The 26,166-nt window shown below is 42.2% G+C and overlaps 1 protein-coding gene across 1 annotated transcript in view; it reads right to left on the bottom strand.

Moving 5' to 3' along the window:
• LOC103664303 (phospholipid-transporting ATPase IB) overlaps window positions 1–26,166 on the bottom strand; it is a 565,982-nt gene that overhangs the window by 376,770 nt on the left and 163,046 nt on the right. The window contains exons 15-23 of the mRNA XM_040621665.1: window positions 21,138–21,182; window positions 19,135–19,210; window positions 12,113–12,218; window positions 11,276–11,358; window positions 8,471–8,520; window positions 6,171–6,240; window positions 5,203–5,287; window positions 4,101–4,240; window positions 2,233–2,371 (exon numbers count right to left, since the gene is read on the bottom strand). Of these exons, the coding sequence (XP_040477599.1) occupies window positions 2,233–2,371; window positions 4,101–4,240; window positions 5,203–5,287; window positions 6,171–6,240; window positions 8,471–8,520; window positions 11,276–11,358; window positions 12,113–12,218; window positions 19,135–19,210; window positions 21,138–21,182 (794 nt within the window). The remainder of the gene's footprint in view (window positions 1–2,232; window positions 2,372–4,100; window positions 4,241–5,202; window positions 5,288–6,170; window positions 6,241–8,470; window positions 8,521–11,275; window positions 11,359–12,112; window positions 12,219–19,134; window positions 19,211–21,137; window positions 21,183–26,166) is intronic.

Raw genomic sequence — 26,166 nt, 5'->3', positions numbered from 1 at the left:
ATCAGAAGATGACATTTAATCCTTCCACACTGCCCGGGATTACCATTAAGTTCTGAATACAAAGTGAAAAAGTAATTCAGACAGAGCTCTTTCAAAGAATATCTGTTCCCTGGCTGTTGGCTGCATACTTAATAATACCAAAGAGATGTTTGAATTCTGATACACTAGAAAACAAATGGGAGTACAAAAAAGCCTTCAGAAGATAAGACTTGGGCGAAGTCATCAGCTTATATAAGCAGGAAGCATCATTTCACTGTGGTCTTACAGAGTATTTGCTAAGAATGATCAATTTTAAAATATCTAATGCCTATAAATGCTTCTGGTACCAAAACTACAGATGTTGCTATACTCACTTTGAAAAAAAGCACAAAATAATATCACCATTATTTTCACAAACTCTTCGGATGGGCATCAATTATCTTGTAAGGCTCAGAGAAGTCTCATGGCATTCAAGTCAAACTTTCCTTTATGAATTATAACCCATTTGTGTTTTCTGGGTTGATTTTCAAGCCTTTGTTTTCCTTTGTGTTTATTGCAAACTCCTCCAGACCCTGATATGCTCAGGTATGACAAAAGGAACAAAGCAGGAAAAGGGACGCGTGGGCTGCCCAAGGGCAGGGTGATCTGGCGCAGAGGCTATGAGAGGGACAGTGGCCTTTTTCCAGCTAGCACAATGCCAGCAAGGTCACACTCGCTTCTTACAGCAAACACAAGAAAGCACTTAAGGGAGTCATCTGGGGCTAGGAGCATAAAAAGGTCATTCGTCCAGCAGGAACACTCAAGCTCTGTTTTCCAGATCTTATCATTATCGTGCAATTTTAACTTGAGGGGTTACTCACTTCTTAGATACTGCTCTAAGAGGGCAGAAAGCATTCCCTTAAACTGTCAGCATTTCGGGGCAGCCGTCAACTTTATGTGCCCTGCGTGAGCCACGGGAGCCACACAGCAGCACCAGGGTTTCAGCCCTGAGAGAAATGTCTATGAGAAATCATACCTGAAGGGGCAACATATATACACAGACAGAGGCACAGTAAACCAAAAGCAGGGGCTTACCTTCATTTTACAAAACACTGCTGACATCACCCAAGGGCTACACACTCTGGGTTTTTATTTTCTAATAGTAGTGAGGGATCCACACAGAAACATCATTTGACTTTTGTCCAGAAACACGCACTTGAAAGACAACACAAATCCACAAAGTCTGCAGCTGAAGCTTCCAAGACTGTTTATGAATCACGTGTCACTCGCCTGTGACTTCAATTTCACTTGTGTGGGAGCCCAAACGGCACGTGACTAGCTTCCGCCTTGCTAAGAGGTGATTAAACTGAGTCTGGTTCATTAAACAAAACCAGCGTTCGCTTCAGAGGGGAGGTGTTTGTCTACTACTGAGGTTATCCGAGAGACAGAGCTGCTTCGGAAGGGAAGGCTTAAGGAAACGGGCGTGCCTGGAGTCAACTGATAATATTCCCAGGAGACTGCTCCCAATAGGGCAACAGTCATTTACATGTGGAGGTTCCAGCATGTTTCTTTCTGAAGGGACCTGGGACACAGTCTACTTCCACAAATATATCATGAGTCATGCGGCCCTTGCACACTCTCGATCACGTATGTACCGGGCTTCTGATGCCATCACGGCACTACAGAAGCACCAGGTAACTCGAAAGTAACTTCAAGAACCAAAATCAGATCTTTTAAAATGAGTCATTTCACCTCCTTTCAAACTCAAAATGTGCGTCTTTAACATTAAGGTAAGTTATCTGGACTTAAAATTCCCTTTCTTCAACTTTAATTTCTGTGAAGTTTAGCAAGCAAAGAGGTTACCAACCCACACACGGGAAGGAAAGAAAGAGACGACATTCTTAGAAGACCCATCAGTTGGTAAAATCATTCAAGTGGTTATAATTATTTAAAATTATCATGCATATTAAACTTGGTGAAAACATGATCTTAGTCTCAGACTACAATTTTGTGAAGAGAGCAGTAAGAAGAAGTTACCAAATCTTGAATTCTGTATCCTATATAAGTGTGTTTAACACAATTCAGGGAGACATAATAGTTTTAATGTTTATTACAGGCAGATAACACTCATAAAAGATCTTCATTTGATTCAGGTAAACTTTCCTTGGCCTTAAAACATCATCTGTCAATGCATTTGAGGAAGCCTTAGGCACTTCTACAAGATACTTTAAAAATAATACAAAGCCAACACCGGGAAAATTTACAATTAATTACCTATATTAATTGCAGTTTCTTGTTTATCTCCTGTCAACACCCAGATTTTAATTTCCGCCTTCAACAGAGTTGCTATGGTTTCTGGAACGCCTGCCTGAAGGCGATCTTCAATGGCGGTGGCTCCAAGTAACAGTAAATTCTAGATTGAGAAAGAACTGCGATTACAGACTGGTACAGCCTTAAGAGCAGCATCAATGACAAAACTGATCCCGAAAGGTAGTCAAATATTCTGACAGTTCTCTTATTTCCTGTACACTAAACCTTCATTTGCAGATAATTAATGGTATCTAGATGTGCGGCATTTCGGAACTATTTGCAATATTAGAACCACCTGAAACACATAGGCAACCCAGCGTTGATCATTTATTTCTTGGACCATGGGCATGTTAGAATAGGAATCACCTTGCAGTAAAGCATACGGGCAAGTTATCCTGAAGATATTCACAGGAGGTGAGCCTTCCCCTCTCACTCCACTGATGAGTAACGTACATATTATAGTATGGGTAACACAGGAAAAAAACTGATTCTAGATGATAACACTCATCTGACGATACAAGACTAAGAGACAGCTGATGCTAACATTTCAACAGCCAGAGAAGAAAATATCAAAGTATCTTAAGATTGAGGAGCTATCAAATGTTGCTCCTGTTAAACTTCTTCCAGGAGCACAGAGGGCCAGTTCACAGTGAGGATGGGTGTGGACATGTGGACGGGTGGAGACTGCCTGCTGGCCTGGCAGATTCCAGAGCCCCTGCACAGAGCACCTACTTCCCCCGAGTCCCCCCATGCTAGGGCACCATAGCTTGATGACCCGACTGTGGAAAAAGAGATTGACCTCTGCTTGGTACCACACGGACCCATCACCTATGTAATCGTTTTCTGATTCTATAAGTAATTTTGCTTATTTCCAGTAAAGCAGAGCAAATGAAACCTGAATTCTGTTCTACTCCTACCAAATTCCATTAAAGTGACAAACAAGTAAATAGAAAACTCAGACAAAAGCGGAATATAAAAAAAGCCAAAAAGTAATTTTAAGAAACACAAAGAATGGGGGCGCCTGGGTGGCGCAGCGGTTAAGCATCTGCCTTCAGCTCAGGGCGTGATCCCGGCGTTGTGGGATCGAGCCCCACATCAGGCTCTTCCACTATGAGCCTGCTTCTTCCTCTCCCACTCCCCCTGCTTGTGTTCCCTCTCTCGCTGGCTGTCTCTATCTCTGTCGAATAAATAAATAAAACCTTTTAAAAAAAAAGAAAAAAGAAAAAAGAAACACAAAGAATGAGAAAAGCTAATGACTTCAGAGTTCTAGAAACTGGAAAACGAATGGGCCGATGGGTGCTGAATGAAACAGAAAAAGGTGAAATCCAACTGCCGGATTTGAGGGAATCCAATACGTAGAAAGCTACCTAATGCTTTGGGATAAACTGCAAAGACCAGCAACAACAACAAAAATCAAAGTAGGCAATATGGAGTAGCAATGGCAAAGGTAGCTATTATTAGAGTAAGTGTGAACATGCTTAGAATGAACAATGTCCCACCAGCCTACGCCTTCTGAATGCTCCTGTAACTCAATAGGGTGAACAATCTCATTAAGCCTAATCCTAGGTAAACCCCGAGAGTCACTGACACTGTTTTTGACCTGATACTTCTTAAGATACCATTAACACTTAGCCAAAGGTGGCTCGACCTCTCAGGTGCCCATAAAAACGAAGTGTTTCTTAAAGCAAAGAAAGACCTCGTTAAAAGCTAATGCTTAAGATATGTACAGGAAAAGGGAACATGGCTATATAGTGAAATGATTCCTGTCCAAAGACTGTTCAATACTCGGAGCTCCTCATTGGGCATGCAACAATGGTATCACAGGTAATTACCTTCTCTATGATCTCATAGCACTCTTCCAACCGTTGAGCTCTGTCTTTCAGGATGGTGCTGGCTTCCTGATAGACCTTCAGCCACTCCTCATACTCACGCTCAGAGAGGTCAGCGTAAGCCACACAGAGAGTCCTCAAGCCTGCAAAACAGCCACAGCATATCCAGCGATGGAAGCAAGCAGGGCACCCTGCCTCCTAGGTGACATCATGGGGCTCCATTTTAAACCAGCATGCTCAAAAAAATTAAACTATCTGCTTTTTAGGTCACTCTAATTTAACTTTCACACATCTAGAAAGGGAATTGAAGAACAACTTCAGTGCGTTTTGCTGTAAAGTACCTCGTGTATAGATGTGAGAGTACGTGGAAGCCACGGAGTGAACTCCCCACAGCAGAGAGTAGAGGAGCTGGGCACGCACTCTATGTGCATGAGCAGTGAGCAGGTATCAGCAAGCAGAGGAGGCAGGAGGGACATTTTGAGACAACAATAAAAGCCCAACGTGCATCACATGGACGATCCGGACCAGCAGACACATGTGTGTACAAATACACACATGCATGCACACGCACATGTGACCAGAGGAATGCACAAAGGTGAAAAAGCTGCAGTCGGCACTTCGACCAGTCCCCAGGTTTCATCACCTTCCCTTGCTGGAAACCCTGACATCAGTGTCATTCGAGGCCTTTCAGAGAACTCCTTTCCTAGTCTCTACAGGCTCAATGAATTATTGTTTCCTCGAGTCATGGATAAGCCAGTAGTCATAAGGATAACAAGAGGAGGACAGAGACATAACCTCATGAGTTTTCTGAGAAGAGGAATAATAACTACAAACTGATTCTACGTGTGGTGAGCTGGCCTGCCTGTTCCTTCCACACTCCTGGTGAGGAGTCAGCAGAGTCCCAGACAGGTGGCGCACATCTTGTCACTGCCACAGGCACAGAACACAGAGGGAGGGGACCGGGGGAGCACTAGAAAAGTATATCCTATGAAGAGAGCCAAGGACTGCACAAAACACACGTGTCCATTCAGAACATGACTGCATCAGCCACAAACACATGAAAATACAACTTCAATGGTTAAATACATTTCCAAATTTCACTTACCTTCTGTGGCAAAATATTCCAGGTGGCACAGTGTTTCCTCCATATATTTTGAATCTTTTGAGAGTCTCTCAAAAATGACATTATCCTGTAAGATAGAGAAACCCTGTGACTGGCAATCCCTTAAGTAAACCTTCCAGTCAGCATTCTAAACCTGGCTTTGTTGTAATGCTTGTCCAGTGTGCATGAGAACACCTGAGTGGGCAAGTAGAAATACAGTCTTGGCCAGATTCAGTCATGAGCTTTGGAAAATAAATCGGGTATGGGTGTGTCCAAAGAAAAACTTTTTGGGGAGAACTGTAAGTGTCAAGAGAATTATCAGGGACACAATGCTGCCTACATTTACCCACATTTGCAAAATACATGCCCAAGTTTATACACCTTCATGCAGGAGTGGAAAGAGTAACAGGCACGTCCTAAGCTGCTCAACTACACTCTTGCCTCCTGACCCTGCAGGAGCTCCTGGCAAGGGAGTGCACAGCCCACAAGGCACTAAACCCAGTTCAGCTAAGAAACACTGAGGAACACAGCTCAGAAAAGTTGTGACAACAAACAAACCACAACAACTACGAAGAGCTGCTGGCAGACACACACACACACACACACACACACACACACACACAGTCTCAGTGTACTTAAAAGACTATCACAGGTCCATATGAATTATTCTATCTTCCCAAAGTCAGAACACGCTCCAAGGATTTCGCACAACACAGCGAACTGCTGTCTCTGAAACCAACTATTGGCTAAAAGCAAGCCTTTCACGGGCCACCATTGCCACACTGGCCTGAACCACCACTATTTTCAGTGGGCTGTTACTACCAGGTCAGTTTTATGGTCAATCTGAAAGAGCCTTTCAACCTCGGGCAAACGTGCAGCGCATGATGGGGACAGTGGTGGAGAGCAGCAGTGGATGAACGACGTAGCCAGCAAGGGCGCCCTGCTGCGCAGGACACTTAGGCGGTACTTACAGCCCCCTTACAATAGAGCCGAAGTTGGCCTGACGGAGTTCGAACAATTACAGACATTCTTTTTCTGTCACTGCAAGGGTAAGAAAAAGAGAAAGAAAGGAAAGTCGTCATTGGTCTGTATGACAGGACCCATGCCCTATGATTAAGCACCAAACAAATCAAAAGATGATCTGAGAGCCCTAAAAATGGCAAAGCTCCATTTTCCTTACTTTTCCTTCAGAGCTGGACTTTAATTGTGTATCTACTACTCTTTTTATTTACATATAATGGACATAAACCTATTTTTCCCTTCCCTGGAAACTGACTAGTATAGCTATTTATAGCAGGAGAGCAGAAATGGAAAATTTGACCATCTATTATGCACATTTAATTTACTTCTGATAATACTGTGTAGAAGTGTTATTTTACAGCTCAAAATATTAGTCATCTGTGCCGTAAGTAGCAGAGGGGAGCTTCAACATAAATCCACTTAGTCCAAAAGCCCCTTGTTGTATCTTCTATTAAGCGGAGTAGAAAAAAATTAGAAATTCATAGAACACTCCTGATTCAGCCCTTAGGTGTGCCTGATTACTGCCCCTCCCCACTCCAACACGGACACTTCTGCACTCTTCTTTCATCGTGGCCCGTGCTCACTCAGGGAGCCTTCAGTGGCTCCCCACTGCCTACAGATTCCAGTTCTTGCTGACCTCCCCTCACCTCTGCAGCCTGGCCTCATTCCCCACGAGCCCGCCCACCCACCCACCTGCCGGCCTCCCGCACACCAGAATACACACTACACTCGCACTCTACACCTTCTGTCCCTGCCTTTTGCAGACATTCTATCCTCCTGAGCTACCTCCCAACCACACTAGGCCCCCGGCCACCCATGCCAGTAAGGGGATTCCCAATGGACTCTTCGCTCCTAAGACTAAGGCACACGCTCTCTCCAGCTTCGTGTAAATTCCCACATCCTAACCCACAGCACTCTGTCTGACCTGGATTTGAATTCTCCCTCAGCTACCTAGTAGCCAGGTACTCTCAGCAAAGTTGGTTACCCAGCATCTCACTTTCTGAGTGTATAAAGCAGGGCTGTCACCAAGGGCTGAGAAGGAGTGCTGTCAGAATTAAGTGGCACCTGGAAAAGCGGAGTCTACTAGAAAGAAAGAGAACCACAGCTATAACTCCAAAGGACTTTTCCAATCCCTCGTATTCTCCCAGAAGTTTTTAATACATCCTCATGTCTCTATCCATATCACCTGCTTTAATCGAATTCCCTTTCCTCCTTCTTGTCCCTGTAATAACTGCTGGTTACCACTGCCACATAACAGCACAGTTTCCAGGACATCCACAAGAGATGGGGCACAGAAACGCTCGGAGCAGTGTTTAATGTGTTCCTTACCTCCACACACAGGGACCCTGGCCCCTACTCCCCTACATGAACCACTACTGTTATCAACCATCCTTCCTCCCCTCTGACTCGCCCAGCCCCAAGGGCTCTTGACCTACCAAAGTTCAAGTTTGCGGTCCTAAAACCAAAGTCTAGGACTGGAAAGCATTTCCCACAAGAGGGTTAAAAATTGATCTTTTTCAAACAACTTATAAAGCAGAGAAAATAAAGCGTGAATCATTTAACAAAGGTTATTGAAAAACTCCAGTTTTACTAATGGGAAAACATGCTTTTGAGGTAGCGACAGAACCTTGCTCTAGTATTGACATCAAGTTCAATGTTAAGAAGGAAAGATACCAAACATTAAGATATTTTTAATGACAAGGGAAGCAAATGATCCAAGAAATATTCCTGGGTCTTAAATTAAATAAACCACACTGGGGAAGAATGAGCTGGAGTATATACAAGAGAACTGCCCGACTCAGACAAAGCCTCTGACAGGATGGACGGATCTTATCGACCTCCGCTCATCAGTTTCCCAGGCCTGACACGAGAGTGCTCACATGGAGCACGAGGCACGACCCCATGGGACGTGGGAAAAACCAACAGAAATAGGGCCCTCGTCACATACTCCAAACTATGCAGACATGTCTGCAGCTGCTGATGCCAGAACAGCAGGTCTGGAAATCTAAAGAAAGAGGAGGATATGGAAGCATAAGGTTTCATTTGGAAAAAAAAAGAAAAACGACCTACTTCACTTTCTTTAATGAAAGTCACAAATTCCAGCAAGGAGAGGGTTTGTGGAGATATATTTACTAAATTCAATACTTAGGTACTATATTTAATCATACTATACAATCTTGCAAACACTGTGATGACGTTGTGAAATATATATGGAAGTATTTTATTTCAAGTGCACGAAAGAGAAACATACCTAGAAAATTCCAGGACGTTAAGGATTCCAAATGTCTGTTCCTGTCCCATCTAAAGGAAGAAAAGCAGGCTCTTACCTGAGGTGCAAAGTATTAAAACCTTGTAACAACAGTCTCCCCAATCATAAACCTCTCTGTACACACATCTCCCCATCCCGCCAGCACTTTCTCTCTCTGTACATAATACACATACACGTATATCCCTCTCTCCCTCTCTCTGTAATATAATACACACACACACATACACATATATTCTCTCTCGAGCTCTCTTTCTATCCCCGTGTAAAGGCCTTTTCAACAACAGCTACGGTCTTCCCACATGCCAGTCCGGTGGGGTCATAGCTCCCCCTTCTGGTAGAAGCTTCTCATGCTTCAATAGGCTGTCGCAATAGCTGGCCGACACAGTCCTTTCCAAGACAGGGAAAACACGGGACACAAGCTACACAGGTCCACTTGAAACCCTGGGGCAGGTCATGCGTCCAAACTCAGAATTTTACACATTTTATAAAAATGCACGCATACATCATATGCCATAATTTCCCCTGGGGAGTCTGGGGCAACACCCTGTGATCCAACTCATCAATTTTCTACAGCGTAACGTAGGACTATCCACACTGAGGTTCCGAAGACCACACACGGCCTCATGTCAGTTCTGGTTACATGGTGCTGCCAAATGCCTAACTCCCCAAATACGGGGGAGAAACTCAGAATTCAAAGCTTCTTGGATTTTGGATTTAGAAATAAGGATTATGGATCTGCAAAAGATTTTAGGGCAATTTATCAGATGTCACCAAGTCATCATTACTGCCCTGTCCACAACTCCCCACTCCTTCTCCTTGCATCCTGAAATACAACCAGGAACCCACCTCATCCAGCCTTCATTGGCCTTTATTTCCCTCCTTCTGCAACCACCAGTTCTTTTTCCTCACCCTGTCCCAACCTGGTCAGATGCCCATTCAGAAATGTGCCCACTGGTACCGCACAAATCAGCACGAGTGCTATGACTGCCAGGAGCCAACCTCTCTTTGCTATCCCATCAACCACTGTGCAACCAGGTGCAGCCCACAGACTCGGCCATTAAGATGACCAGTTGGGTCACTTCATGTAAATGGCTGGTAACCAACACAAAAATGCGTGGTTTGAGGATATTCTGCTATTGGTGGTTAAACAGGATTTTAAAGTTATTAGTATGAACCTTAAGTAGTCATGTAGTCTTATTTACTCTCAGAAACATGCCCTTAATAGTTTAATAAAATGACGAGGGGGTGTCAATCCACTTTTAGTCAGCCTCTACCGCCATGATGACAATGCCAGTGGGCTGTCTAGCTCTCCATATTTATCTGGTACTGTGAGCAAACCAGAAGCAGCCATGCTCTCTTTGTCCCTCCCACTTGTGTCCCATCAGTGCACACCCAATCCCCGTCCCCATCACTGCAACGCAGAGAAAACAGCAGCACCCACACGACAGAAAATTCTACTGTGATTGTTACCAATCTCCTCAAACTGAAGGGGGTAAAGACTTCATTAATGAGAAGCTTCTATGAAGGAAATTGAATACTCAGTTACTTTGTTCTACTTTAAAATAAAAATAATTATGCTTTGATCTCTGTACTCCAGAAGACAAGAACGTGAACGTGCCAAGAAATAGGCACACTGTAAAAGGTCTGATATTTTTCTAGGTTTTACATATAAGTACCCAAAAAATGGAGTACCACCAAGTCAGGAACAATAACAATTTACTATATAAATTAGAAGTGAATTTCAAATGCATTAAGAAGGCCTAGAGATACAAGGATGCATGAAAGCAAAAACTGTTATAATCCATGAACCCTCCCCAAATTGAGAGGTGAAGGCAGGCAGAGGAGACAGAAGACAGTAGTTGTCTCCAGGCCCTCATCAACCCATCCTGCAGCAAATTGCAGCCCCCCTAATCAGTCAGCATTAAACACACCCGCACCTTGCCACTCCTAACCAACAATTCCCCCATTGCCCACCTCAAGGGTCCTTCTTTATTGGCTGTTATTCTTGACTCACATTTTTTCCTATCACCAAATTTCTCTCTCAGGCTTCCTGAGCAGGGAAACTCAAAAACCAATCATAAAATACAGGACGCCTGAGTGGCTCAGTTGGTTAAGCGTCTGCCTTCGGCTCAGGTCATGACCCCGGGGTCCTGGGATCAAGTCCTGCATTGGGCTCCTGCTCAGTGGGGAGCCTGCTTCTCCCTCTGCCTGCTGCTCCACCTGCTTGTGCTCACTCTCTCTCTCTCTGACAAATAAATAAAATCTTTTTTAAAAAAATCAATCATAAAATAAATAAAGCCCCTAGGCCTTAGGAAAAAGAAAAACACCTACAGATGACAAAGGTCTTCAGTGCCCACTTGCATCTCCCCAGTCGGGGAGACTGAAGCTAGTGCGCCGAGGGCTCTGCTGTGCACATAGCCCGGGTGCCAAGGCTGCAAAGACAGAGCCGCAGATCCTGCCCTCAAGACACGTGGGCCATGTGGTTATTCCCCTGACTGTTAGAGAACGAAGAGCAAGCTTGCTAGCTTCTGTACTACAAATCACACCAGCGTATGAAAGACTCGTGGAGAAGCCTCTCCGAGAGACAAAGATGCCGGTAACACAAACACGACATGAATAAGCTGATATCATCACAGGATACCCGCGGCTTCCCAATGGATCTAGTTTCTCACAGGAAAAAAAAAAATGTAGCTCTCACGTTTCCATCAGACATGCTATTTCGAACAGAGAGTCTTCGAGAAAGTAGGTGAGGTACAAGGCGAAGAGGTGCCCAGGCTTGTCACTTACTGCTTCTATGATGACCGAGTATGGCGTTCTGGCCGTGAAGACAAAGCCCAGCTTCCTGGCGCCCTTCACCAACGCAGCTTCGTCTGTCAATAGAGGTGATGAGGCACTGACTCTCCACAGGCAATGGCAGACTTCTGTTGAGCACGTGTTATTTCTCAAATCAACCAAGTCCCCAGCAGCTGGAGGGGCCTGGCGCACGGGCGCAGTGGTGAGGACTCGGCTCTAGGAGGCACGCGCTCACTCCCAGCACCCGGGTCCTGACGGCGGCGCTTGCATGAGGTGGGAAGTCGGGAGCTAAAAAGACGCTCTGGGGACAAGAGCGATGGCATCCCTGCCGTTCTCGGTGGGGGTCAAGTTCTCCCTAAGGAACTTAAGTAACGTTCCCATGACTTTCTGACTAAATGTCTTCTCCGAGTGAGGCAGTGTTTCTGTTCTAGCACAGATTCAGAGCTCCGGGGATTCAGAGCTCCAGGAAGTGGGTTCAAGAGTTAGTACCCAGCTTAGCGCCATCAGCAGCTGGAAAATCTATGGTGGGGGGAGGGTGAACAAAGAAGCCAGTCCACCCTCCCCTGCGAGTTTTGTCTAGTGCACGGTCTTCCTCTAGCAGACGCAAGATGGCCTGGGGTCTCGCCCTGCTGTCACAGTGTTACGGAGTCAGGAGGGCTCAGTGCCACCTCTCTGGGGCTTTAGCACTTGTCACCATAACCTGCAAACCGCGTGAGGCCAGAGACAAACAGTGGAGTCTTTGTGGGGCACGCCACCCCACCACAGCCCCCAAAGTAACTGCAAACACCCAGAGAAGGGGACGGCGGGGCACACTCAGCCCGGAGCCCTCACCTGGGGAGGAGGCCTGGTAGATGATGTTCTCTCCATCCTTCTCGGGGACCACGGTGTGACACACGGCCAGGAGGGTGAGGAACTCCTGTATGCACGGAGCTGTGGGCTACAGACATACAGGCAAGATCCTCTGTTACAACACTGAGGACATACACCACAGTTAGAGTCAGCCGTCCTGGGCTTAGAGGCCTGCATTGGCTTCCCGCCCCTTTAGAACAGAGGTAGAGGTCCTAGCCTGGACTCCGTGTTCCCCGGGATCTGGAGCTGCTTACCATCCAGCTCCTCCTGCCTCTTCCCCCCTGCAAGCTCCACCCACCACTCTGGTCTGTGGCTCCTCACACAGGTTCCACCTGCCCCGCGGCTCCATCACCACCCTCCCCCCGCTTGCAGCCAGTTCTTACTCATCCTCCAGGCTGCAATCCGACAGCCACTTCGTTGGAGAAGTCCACTATCACCCTGGTCTTGGAACATCGTTCTTGACGTGCTAACCCTGGGGCCAGCTGAGAACAAGGAGCCATGCGCCCTTCCCAGGGCTCCCCCAGCACCTGCCCCCCTTGTTCCAACACTTCAAGCACTCCTGACGCTCACATGCTTCCCCCACATCCGTGAGATCCAGGAGCGCCAGCAGTTATCTGCCTTCCTCACCAGTGTAACCCCGGGCCCCGCAAACAGAAGGCACTCAAATCTATGTTGGGTCAACCAAACAGGTGAGCCTTGTTCTTCTCTTGCATTGTCCTGGCACTTACTCTACACCATATCTGTTCCTTAACTTAATAATTGCTTAAAACCAGTAAGGCAGTGTATCCCATGCTTACTACTTTAAAAAAAAGAAGAACCATTGGTTCTTGTTATTTATTTCTCCCATCCCACACACACTCCTTATAATTTTCACTGGGATTAGACTAGGACATCTTAACACTGTTTACCCATCTAAGAATACAGAATGCTTTCCTATTTATTAAAGGCTTTTAACACTTCTAAATACAGGTGCTGGCATAGTTTCTTCTTATAATTTTTTATTCATTCAAAGAATAGGTACATGCCTACCATACGTGAGGCACTGCACTAGGCATTTTATTTATTGCTTCTTATATCATGAATAGAATCTTGTTTCTATTACATTTCACAAGCGCCCATTCAGATGTAAGTAAAAACACTGAATTTCATAAATGAATTTCATGTGCAAATGTAATTAACCTCTTCCTTGCTCCCCGAGTTTCAGTGGACTCTCCTGGGTTTTAAGGCAGCCAATTATTGTATCATCCACAGATGACGACATTTTCCTTTTCTTTTCTAACATATACACTTGAGTTCTCACTTGCACACTAAGACTAGCACTTTCAGGAGGGTGTTCAACACCAGGGGTGACACCAGGCCTCCTTGTCCTCTGGTTATTTTAACGCTGAGGTCTTTAATTTTTCACTGTTTGATAGGCAGCTGGCTATGCATTCAAGAGAGAATTGTATTTGCACATTCAGGAAGCAAATCTGTTTTCTAATTTTTGCAGCGTTTTTCTCTTGGCTTTTTAGTCACAAATGGACGGTGACTAATATTTTAAAACGTTCGTAGTTTCTCCTCTGACCTGTTAATGTGATTTAAGAGCAGCTGTATGGAAGCAAATCACAACTGTTCTCATGGCTACTTCTTATCAGCCATTGGGAAAAGGACATGCACAATTACAGTTAGTGAAATCAAATAAGTTAGGGGATTTACAAGTTCCCCAAGGCCTATACTATAAAAATGCTAAGAAATTTTGCCCAAAAGCACTGAGACGACTAGGCTTCGATTCCAGATTGCCTTCGCCACCTGCAAACATCTCCTCATATCTCACTGGCCAAAACGGTGTCAGGCTCCACACCCCTGACCTAAGCACTGTGGCTGGAACCAAGCCCCCAAGCCACCTAATCGCACCTTGTCCAACAGGGTGCTGGGAATCAACCAAGGTGACGTCAGGTAATGGAATTTTGAAAATGAAAATGTGACCGTCTCTAGGAATATTAGTTATTAGTGTTCGGTGGATATACTTACAACATAATGTTAATTTCTTGAGAAGGCAGGATAAAAAAAAACTTCATATACGGTATGATCTCAATACCTGCAGTGTGTTTTTATGTGAGTGTTGCCATGTATGGAAAGGAATAGACTGAAATGTTAACAGTCATTTGCAGCAAAGGACAAAAAGGGATTTAGGGGATTAAATATATTTCTCTTTATTCTCTAAGTTTTCTGCAATGAAAATAAATTGCTTTTTATGTAGAGGCCACCATTCCTTCCAAGTTTCTGCGAGTCACCACAGCAGCCTAGCGAACTGGCTCTCCGAGAGAGGACATTCTGTTGACTGCCAACAACAGAAGAATCCCACATTCCAACGCACTCTCCCTCGTGCCACATTCTGTCACGCCCGCTCTCAGGCACGCTCTCCCAGCCCTTGGTGGTGTGAACTACCAGGCCCTGCAGCCCCTGCAGTGAATAATCCCTCTTCCAAACTGGCAGGGCCATCATCGCTCCAGTCTGCCATGCTGAAATGTGACCCCAGGCTTATCTAGTGGAGAAGGTGGGTGGTGGGGACAGACCCTGAGGAAGATGAGCACTTTCTGGCAAGACATCTGCTTTAGCGGAGACCTGATCATGGAAGCACAGGGAAGCTACCATCTTCTATGAAAGGCAGGAGACCACTTCCACAGGCCCACAAGTTCCAGAGGAACCTGGGGGTCTCAGGTTCTTGGGTGCCGCTACCCAGGAGACCCCAACCCTAGTCCCAGGGTCTCCTTCCTACTAGACTTTGGTGCAGATGATTTTGTGAGGCTGCCAATTCAGCCTTCTAAGAAGTTCTGCCAATTTTACGATTAGGTCTTGGGCCTGGTCTTTGGCAGTATTGGCCTTGGAGGCAGGAGTTGAAGGAAATATTTAAAGGCTGCCAAGGATGACTTGGGGTTCCACTCTGGGCCTTATGTTGGTAATTCACTGACCTGGGCTCACTGTGATCAGCAACAATCAGTTGCACAGACAATTCAGTGAAAAAGAGACACATATATAAAAATGTAGTAAATGGGAAGGAAAAAAAAAGATTGCTTTCTCCTGCATCTGAGAGCCATGGAGTCCAAACCATCACCTCATCCCACAGTGAAACATGAAAGAGGGTCTTTGACTTCATAGCAAATCGTAAAATATTTCTGAGAGCTCTAAGGAGGAGCTGCACACACTCGCAAAGTAGTGGTAGGCCAGACAACATTCCTAAAGATAAAAAACAATCCCTAAGACAAAACCATTCTAACTTTGGTTCTCTAGTTAACCTGATGCTCTATAATAAATTAGAGAAAGGAGACAAACTCCATTTGCAGCCTATGGATAAGATGTTTGTAATCTATTTTAAACAAGAGCTCCATGTTTGAAAATAATTTTTTTTTCTGTAACTTCTAAGAAAAGTCTTTTATAACTTCAAAGACCTGATTGTTGAAGACTGTATACATGTATGTATGTATGTGTGTGTGTGTATATATAATCTTTTTAGAAGTTAAAGTTTTAATGTGTCGAAAAATATACATATACTCTATCATTTTAACCATCTGTAAGTGCATGATTCAGGGGCATTAAAAACATTCACATTGCTGTGTACCCACCACTATATCTATACCCAAAACTTCCATCTTCCCAACAAACTCTGTACCCATCAAAGAGTAACTCCCTGTTTTCACCTTCCCCTAGCCCCTAATAACCTCTACTCTGCTCTGTCTCTATGAATTTGCCTATCTTAGGTACCTCATAATCATAAAATATTTGTCTTCCATTTAACAGATTTTAGTCTACACGAAATGCTTTATATATGTAGAAATGAGTATTTTTTACTTGATGAATGTAAAAAATAGAAAACTTGGCATGTATAAAATTGGAACACCAAATCACAGCTATCGAGTATTAAATGTACATATAAAAGCAATTTCTTCTTGAAGACTCAGCTCAAAAGTTCCAGGCATAATGATTCAAAAAACAAAAAAAACTGTATGTTCTTCCTTGGTAAATCTTTGAGAAATTATCCCACAAATAGGAAGTCATGGGTTAGTAATGTAATCAAAGGACCACATGAACTGTTTCTTGAAATTTTCCATAGGTTGCTTCTTTAACAGGCAAATCACATCTTGGCTATCAGCCCACACAAAGCTTAAAACATAGTCCTAAAGGACCCAGAAAATAAAAAATGATGACCCAGGAAAAACAAAAATTCTGTAGCAGATGGAAGTACTCTCTTGGGAGGAAAGTAAAGGTTTCCTTGGTCCAAATGCTTTAATTTTAGTCAATGGTCCCAAGAAAATTTAGATAAGAATGTGGGATATCCATAGGCTAAAATCCTGAAATGCTTCTTCCCTTTCCTCAACCATATTTTGGCAAAATAACCAAGTGATTTAAAAAGCTCTATATTTAAAACGTTTTAAAAATCCATTCGGTACACTTAATCCAATCTCACATTTTCTGAAAGAAAAATATTGGAGCTTATGGTCTTCATTATTTATAGTCGAACTAGATGTTAAATGTCAATGGGATAATTCACACAGTAGCCAAGATGAAGAACACTTCAGAAGGCTTCAAACATAGCTTTAAAAAACACTGAACTTAGGCAAGTAGGCTTTCACTAAACAATTAGAAAATAAATTCTCCAATCCATGGCCACATTATGCATTTAATGAACTGTGAGTGTCCAGATGATTAAAATATCCTTTAAAGTCTTCACGCTTTCAATGATGCTTATGATAACCTAAGTCAGGGCTTCCTGTTCGTAAGGGCTGCATCTGCCCCCACTCTCCATGGCCTTCCCATTGGAATAAAAGGAAATTTGGCTCAGGAGGGTAGAAGGTGAGGGGGGAAAGGAAGAAAAAAGGAGCTCACTAACTTCTAGAAGAGTGGGGATCCTTCTGAAAATGCCTGACATTGGTCATGGGACAGGAAATGCTCATTGGAGGATCCTGATCCAAGCTCAGAGCTCCACTCAAAGGTCAAGAGAGGACAGGCTCAAGAAGAGCATGTGATCAGCGGTCAAAACCCCAGCACACATGGTTCAGCTTTGAAGAGAACGACTTGTAAGCGTATGTAAATTAACTGAGCTCAGTATTTCCAGATTCCAGAAATCGCGATCCCAGCAACAAATAGATCTCTCCTCCAAATGAGATTTGCCCCCTGTCCACTGGTTTTCTATACCAGCCCAAATTTTAGGTGGATGCAAACACCATTCAATGTGGGTGCCCACACTGTCCACATTGCAACAGTCAGGTTAACCCTAACACCCACCAATGAGATCAGACTCCTTTATCTACACAAAACAACATCACTTTCTCAGGGAAGCGGTACCATACCTATCCCGATGTGTAAAGGTATACAATGGCTCCTAGTGATTTCACATCTGTTTCCCCAATTAATAGAAATCCCTTGAGTGTTTTTCATTCATTTCTGCCCCTAGTTCCTACCAAGGTAACTGATATAAACTACCAAGATGAATGAAAAGATAAATGAGTCTCTTATTTAAACAGGGATCCACGCATGTGCTGCTGTTTCTGAGTCCACGCTGGGATCCTGAGGAACTCCATGCACTAGGCTCACCTCACTTCCTCTGCTGCTTTCTCACCTACTGATCAGGCCAGGAAAACAAACTTCATGAAAGGAGACTAAGAGCAGTCTCCTAAGCCTCTAGGACGCCCTTCCACCTTATTTCTCACTCACCACCCCAATCTGAAAGGACACATTTAGTCAACCTAAACACTCTCTGAGTACTATTTGAGAATACCTGAGTCCTCTTTTCAGAAAGCAAATCCTCACAAGGCCCAGGTGCCCTCTGACATCCTTGATTAAAGCTACCCTCCTCCACAGAAGTTTCTTCTGAGATCCTACCCTTCTGCTTGGAGAACCTCTCGCCTAGTAGCTCGACCTACCTCGAACATCAAAATTCAAAAGAAAGACCACCTCCATGCCTATGAGAGTAACACAGAGCATGGACTTCAGCACACCCACTGTGTGGTCTGGGACCACTGCAGCAGTATCGCCGGGGGCTGAAGCAGAATGTCTGTATCCCAGCCTGTGGATGTGGGTGCCTCACACACTCACATTGGAGAACCATGGCTGAGAAGGTTCCAGCATCAACAAATGGGCAAGTGTAATAGAGAACAGGAAATTTCCCCACTGAGACTTCAGAGAATATCTTAAGTATATTTACACCTTAACCAAATTTTGGAATGAAAAAGTTTTAATTTTGCCCAAATGTACCTAGTTTTAAAATGTTTTCCAGAAAAAAAACAATATCAGATCTAATCTATACTGATGAAACCGGTTATAAAATGTTTCGATCATTAAATACTTTTCTAAGTTGGTATTTTTCAAAGTAGCTTTTAAAACAAATTTAGGCAATCCTATAGTTAATCCTGGTTTGTTGGAATAATTGAGATAATGTAATGTTAAGAATCCAACAGACTAAAGTTCTTTGTCTCATTTCTAGATTTGTTTGGTGGTTACTCTTGGCCAAATCAATATTTTCACGCAGCTTCCTAGCACCTCTCTGGGGAGACTCAAGTGCTAGAGGAAATACACATCAAATGTTTGGCACACAGGAGAATGCTGTATATGCCACATGTTGTTCTGCCTTACTTTCCTCCCCTAAATTATGCTGGTCCAAGCATACTGAAATTGCTTTTCAAATTGCATGACCTCTTAGATTCAGAACTATGAAGAAATAGTACTGCAGAAATCTTAAAAAGCAAAAGAAATCCACAATATTAAAGAATTTCGTGGTAAGATTCATCTCAATCTGGATGTGCAACTTTCTATCTTCACCACATATTTAATTCAGCTTTTCATTAACTTATGCAGAGTGTTAACCACAGACCATTTAAGATCACTTCCCTGAATACTAACACCAGAAAAGTAAAACTGCATCTCTTCCCCAAGGTCTAAAATTACAAATTTCAAGACACTACACATACACATAAATACGAGCGCACCCTAAGTTATGTAATGTCCTAGAAGCAAAATGGTGGCCTTACGTGATGATCTTCGATGTTCTTCAAGAGCCTGGGGTCATCAAAGTCACATGAGTCACTAGGGGTAGGAGGCATCCGGCTGTGAGAGAGAACAGAAAATACTTATTCAGTTCAGGGGTTCCTTTAAAATTAGCCCAAACCTAGTAAGAATCTGTCTTCAAGAAAAACTACACCTAAAAAGCCTACAGGGGCGTCTGGTGGCTCAGTTGGGTAAAAAGCCTATAGATTTATATTAAACTTTTAAAGATTTGGAATACTGTATATTATTTCAAACCTTGAGAGGGAAAAATTTAGCCCGACTATAAGCAAAATATTTTATAAGTTGTTATAAACAATGACATAGTTACAAGGAGAAGTAACAGGCAGGGGTCAACTCTTTGTCACTTTAGTTGATCTATTTAACTTCTACCAGGGAAAACTTCAGAATATCTGCTCAAAGCAGGTAAAATAAGAGGAATGACTGCATTGCATCTGTGCATTCATTTATGGCCACAGCTGATATGCAGGAGAGAGAAGGAGGCAAATAATTGTCAGGAAGAAAGTTTGATACGGTGACTGTGTGCTATCACACTGAAGAAAATGCGAACGGTGAAGTATATTCCTGTATCCCCACCTCCTCCTGAAACTCCTTCAGAACAAATACAACGGAAAGAGTGACCACAGTCAAGGTGATGGCAGAGTTTTAATACAGCGGAAACCAGCAGCTTACAAAGGGATGCACCTAGAACGCAGGCTGATGACCCCAGCAGAATCTTGGGAACTCTGAGGAAATGGCAGCCCAATGTACCTGTCTGATAAAGGGACCGTGGAAAGCAGGAGAGGTTCCAGGTCCATCTGAGGAAGAGTCAGCCTGCAGGAACCCTCCCTCATCCCTCACAGCCAGGCAACTGAACCTTTGGCACCCAGCAAGCCATGGAAGGTTTATCATTTAGAGAGGTTAAACCAGAGTAACCTTGGACCCAGCCACACTGGGCATATGAGCAGGTATAGGGTAGGGAATTCTCTCCAAAGACAGGAGTTGTAAGTGAAATCCTTTATACTGTGATAAGTATGATCACCGGCCCTCTACCTCCACTCAGCTCCCATAACAGCTGCAATAGCCTAGAAAGTTCTTCTCATGAGAAAAAGTCTGAGCAGTTCATAAGAAAGATAGATGCTAACATCCAGGGACCCTCTAATAAGACAGTGGGTCCTGGCTGATCATCATCCCATAGGGAAGCCAGTCAGTCATCAACTACACTGTCTCCCTACACACACAGCCCTGGCAATCAGCTTTGTTAGTATATAAATCTTAAAATATGAGCACACACCATCACTAAACCTAAGAGAAATGCAAATCAAAACCAAAATGAGATATCACTTCACACCCACTGGGATGGCTATTATATATAGTAAAGAAACAGAAATTTACAAGTATCATGAGGATATGGGAAAATTGTGTGTTACCGACAGGAATGTAAATGGTACAACTGCTGTGGAAAACAGTTTGGCGGTTCCTCAAAAAGTTAAAGATAAAATTACCACACAACCCACCGATCCCACTTCTAGGTATAATCCCATAAGAATTGAAAGCAGAGATTCAGATACTTAAATACCAATGTTCATAACAGTATTATTCACACTAGAAAAAGTAGAAAAAGTCCAAATTCCCATCACCAGATGAATGAATATACAAAATGTGGTATACACACACAATGAAATATTATCCAGCCTTTAATGTGAATAAAATTCTGATACATGCTACCATATGTATGTTACAACTGTGAAGACATTATGCTAAGAAGTCAGAAGTGAGTGGGAAGTACTAAACCAAGGACTTACTATTTTTTGTTAAATCCTTGTAGTTCCACTACACTTTTAAAACCATATTCATGTTTAAAATTTTAATTTAGTTCTCTCTTGGAATAACAAATATGAAATTTTATTTACAAAATATTCAGGTAAAAATGCCAATACAGAATTATTCCTTCCCACTAAAGCATCAAGAAGTGCTAGAATCCACTTACCAAAAATCATCTGAGGATGGTTCTCTTGTCAATTCTGGAAAATGACTGCCAGAAAGAAGGAAATGGAGTGGTCACAAAACTGTGATCAAAAGAGGCACTCCCACATAAACATTCTGCAGGATAGATCACAGACAGGCCATAAAACAGTCTTCATAAATTTAAGAAAACTGAAGTCCTGTCAAGCATCAGTTCCAACTATAATGGTATGACTAGAAAACAATTACCAGAATGAAACTGAAAATTCACACATATGTGGGGACTAAACAATATGCTACTGAACAACCAATGGGCCGAAGAATAAATCAAAAGAGAAACCAGAAAATATATGTTAAGACAAAAAAAAAATGGAAATACAACATAGTAAAACTTATGGGATGTAACAAAAGCAGTTTTGTTTTGTTTTGTTTATTTATTTATTCATTTATTTATTTATTTGACAGAGAGAGAGACAGCCAGTGAGAGAGGGAACACAAGCAGGGAGAGTGGGAGAGGAAGAAGCAGGCTCCCAGCAGAGGAGCCCGATGTGGGGCTCGATCCCAGAGCACCGGGATCACGCCCTGAGCCAAAGGCAGACGCTTAACGACTGAGCCAGCCACGCACCCTGTAACAAAAGCAGTTCTAAAAAGGAAGTTCACAGTGACAAACGCCTACATCAAAAATCAAGAAAAATCTCAACCTAATTTTACATCTCAAAAAACTAGAAAAGGAGAACAAACGAAACCCAAAGTTACTGTAATGAAGACAGTAGCAAAAATTAGAGCAGAAATAAATGAAATAGAGGGAAAAAAAGATAGTAGAAAAGATAATGAATCTAAGTGGTTCTTGGAAAAGATAAACAAAATTGACAAACCTTTAGTTAAACTCACCAAGAAAAAAAAGAGAATTCAAAATCAGAAATGAAAGAAGAGAAATTATGACCAATAACAGAAATATAACAGATCATAAGACACTACTATAAACAATTATATACCAACAAATTGGACAACCTATAAAAAATGAATAAATTCCTAGAAGCATACACCACACAAAGACTAAATCATGATGAAACAGAAAATCTTAGATTGATTACTAGTAAGGAGATTAAGTCAGTAATCAATAACCTCCCAACAATCAAAAGTCAGGTTCAGACAGCTTCACTGGTGAATTCTCCCAAACATTCAAAGAAGAATACCAATCCTTATCAAACTCTCCCCAACAAGAGGAGAGAAGCCCAAACTCATTTTGCAAGGTCAGCATTACCCTGACACCAAAATCAGACAAGGGTACCACAAGAAAAGAAAATTAGAGGCCAATACCCCTGATGAACATAGGTGTAAAAATCCTCAGCGAAGTATTAGCAAACCGAATTCAACAATACATTTAAAAAATCATACACCAAGATCCACTGAGATTTATTCCAGGGATACAGGGATGGTTCAACATCTGCACTCAATCAATGTGACACACCACATTAACAAAATGAAGGATAAAAATCATCTGATCGTTACACTAGCTGCAGAAAAAGCTTTAGACAAAATTCAACATCCATTTATGATAAAAACTCTCAACAAAGTAGGTATAGAGGGAACATACATCAACATAATAAAGGCTATATAGGACAAGCCCATAGCTAACATCATACTCATTAGTGAAAAGGTAAAAGCTTTTCCTCTAAGATCAGGAACAAAAAGATGCCCACTCTTGACACTTTTATTCAACATAGCACTGGATGTCCTAGCCATTGCAATAAGGCAAGAAAAATGAAAGGCATCCAAACCAGAACAAGTAAAACTGTCACTATTTAGAGATAACATGATACTATATACAGAAAACCCTAAAGAATCCACCAAATAACTGTTAGAATGAACGAATTTAGTACAGCTGCAGGTTACAAAATCAATACAGAAAGGTCTGTTGTATTTCTATACATTAGTAATGAGCTATCAGAAAAGAAATTTTTAAAATCCTATTTACAATTGCATCAAAAAAATACCTAGGAACAAATTTCAACCAAGGAGGTGAAAAACTTATATACTGAATACTGTAAGACATGAAAGAAATTGAAGATACTAATAAATGAAAGATATTCACACTTGTAGAGTAGAAGAATTTATATTGTTAGAATGTCCATACTACCCAAAGCAATCTACCGAGTCAATCCAATCCCTACCAAAATTCCAACAGCATTTTTCACAGAAATAGAACAAACAATCCTAATTTATATGGAACTACAAAAGACTCAAATCACCAAAGGAATCTTGAGAAACAAAAACAAAGCTAGGGGCCTCACACAATCTTATTTCAGACTATATTACAAAGCTATACTAATCAAAATGGTACACTATTGGCATAAAAACAGACTCATATAGATCAATGGAACAGAAAAGAGAGTCCAAAATTAAATCCACACACTTAGGGTCAATTAATTTCTGACAAAAGTACCAAGAATATTTAACAGGGAAGAGACGATCTCTTCAATAAATGAGAAAATTGGCCAGCTACATGCAAAATAATCAAACTGAACCACTATCTTCACTATATACAAAAATTAACTCAAAATGGACTAAAGACTTGAATGTTAGACCTGAAACCGTAAAAATCCTAGAAGAAAACATTGGTAGTAAGCTCCTTGACACTGATCACAGTATGATTTTTTTGACCTGACACCAAAAGCAAAGGCAGCAAAAGCAAAAATAAACAAGTGTGGGACTACATCAAACTAAAAAGCTTCTGTACAGCAAAGGAAACCATCAACAAAATGAAAAGACAACCTACATATGGGAGAAAATACTTGTAGATCCTATCCCTGGTAAGGGGTTAATATCCAAAATATATATACATCTATCTATCTATCTATCTATCTATCTATCTATCTATCTATCTATATAAAACTAACCCATACTACTCAATAGGGAAAAAAAAAGCCAATCTGATTAAAAATGGGCCGATCTGAGTAGACATTTTTCCAAAGAACATGTACGGATGGCCAACAGATACATATAGATATGTTCAACATCACTAATCATCAGGGAAATGAAAATCAAAACCATAATGAAATATCACCTCCTACCTGTTAAAATGGTTAGAAGAAATAACAAGTGTTGGCAAGGATGTGGAACTCTTATGTGCTACTGGTGGGAATGTAAATTGGTACAGCTGCTATGGAAAACTGTATTGGAGGTTCCTCAAAAAATTAAAAATAGAACTACCATATGACCCAGCAATTCCAATTCTGGGTATTTTTCCAAAGAAAATGAAAATATTAACTCAAAATAATACATGCACCCCATGTTCACTACAGCATTTTTACAATAGTCAAGATATAGTAAAGATGGGGCGCCTGGGTGGCACAGCGGTTAAGCGTCTGCCTTTGGCTCAGGGCGTGATCCCGGCGTTATGGGATCGAGCCCCACATCAGGCTCCTCCACTATGAGCCTGCTTCTTCCTCTCCCACTCCCCCTGCTTGTGTTCCCTCTCTCACTTGCTGTCTCTATCTCTGTCGAATAAATAAATAAAAAATCTTTAAAAAGAAAAAGATACAGTAAAGATGTCAGTCTATCAATGAATGAATGGATGAAGAAAAGATGGTACATATACACAATGGAATATTATTCGCCATAAATAAGGAAATCTTGCCAATTGTGACAACCTGGATGGACCTTGACGGTATTATGCTAAGTGAAATAAGTCAGACAGAGAAAGACAAATACCATATAATCTTACTTACACATGAACTCAAAAAAAAAAAAAAAAGCAGTAGCTCATAGATACAGAGCACAGATTAGTGGTTGCCAGAGGCAGGGGTAGGGAGTGGTCAAAATGGATGACAGGGGTAAAAGGTACAAACTTCCCCTTCTAAAGTAAATAAGTCATGGGAATTTAACATACAACATTGAGACTGTAATTAATAATAAATACTATATTGCATATTTGAAAGTTGCTAAAAAAATAGACCTTAAAAGCTGCATCACAAGAAAAAAATAAATTTTGTAATTATATGTGGTGACAGACGTTAACAAGATTTATTGTGGTGACCATTTTGCAGTATATATCAATACCAAATTATTATGTTGTACTTCTGAAACTATTAATGTTACATATCAAACACCAATAAAAAATGTTCAAAATCATTAGCCATCAGGGAAATTCAAATCAAAACCACATTGAGATACCACCTTTGTCCAGTTAGAATGGCAAAAATTGACAAGGCAGGAAACAACAAATGTTGGAGAGGATGTGGAGAAAGGGGATCTCTCTTACACTGTTGGTGGGAATGCAAGTCGGTACAGCCACTTTGGAAAACAGTGTGGAGGTCCCTTAAAAAGTTAAAAATTGGGGGTGCCTGGGTGGCACAGTGGTTAAGCGTCTACCTTCGGCTCAGGGCGTGATCCCGGCGTTATAAGGCTTTAGGGAAAAAAGTCCACCCCCATCTCACCAGCTAAGTGAGCTCTCCGAGCTGGATAGGGAGGACTTTCTGTGGTCCTCACAAGGTTCTAGGCAGCTCTGGGGTGCCTCAGACGGAACCCAGGGACGGTAGTGGGTGGTTAGCTGCATGAGCAGTGTGTTAGACCCTACACCCCTGCTTTAATCCTGTCCTTTCCCATGCATCTGTTTGCTTTTACTAAGGTCCTTTCTGTGAGTTCCAAATGCTTCTGGAATGACCTTCATGTGCTTCCCTGACACAGGATGATCACTCATTTATGGAACATAAGAAGTAGGAAGATCGGTAGGAGAAGAAAGGGAAGAAGAAAGGGGGGTAAACAGAAGGGGGAATGAACCATGAGAGACTATGGACTCTGGGAAACAAACTGAGGGCTTCGGCGGTGGGGGGAATGGGATAGGCTGGTGATGAGTATTAAGGAAGGCACATATTGCATGGTGCACTGGGTGTTGTATGCAAATAATGAATCATGGAACTTTGCATCAAAAACTAGGGATGTACTGTATGGTGACTAACATAATAAAAAAATATTATAAAATTGAAAAAAATATATATCACCTGCATTAAAAATTACTAAACAATTCTGAAAATTAAAAAAACACCAATAAA

The sequence above is a fragment of the Ursus maritimus genome, unplaced genomic scaffold (genome assembly GCF_017311325.1).
Source record: "Ursus maritimus isolate PB19 unplaced genomic scaffold, ASM1731132v1 scaffold_10, whole genome shotgun sequence".
Taxonomy (NCBI): Eukaryota; Metazoa; Chordata; class Mammalia; order Carnivora; family Ursidae; genus Ursus; species Ursus maritimus.
This window is presented reverse-complemented; position numbering and strand designations above follow the sequence as displayed.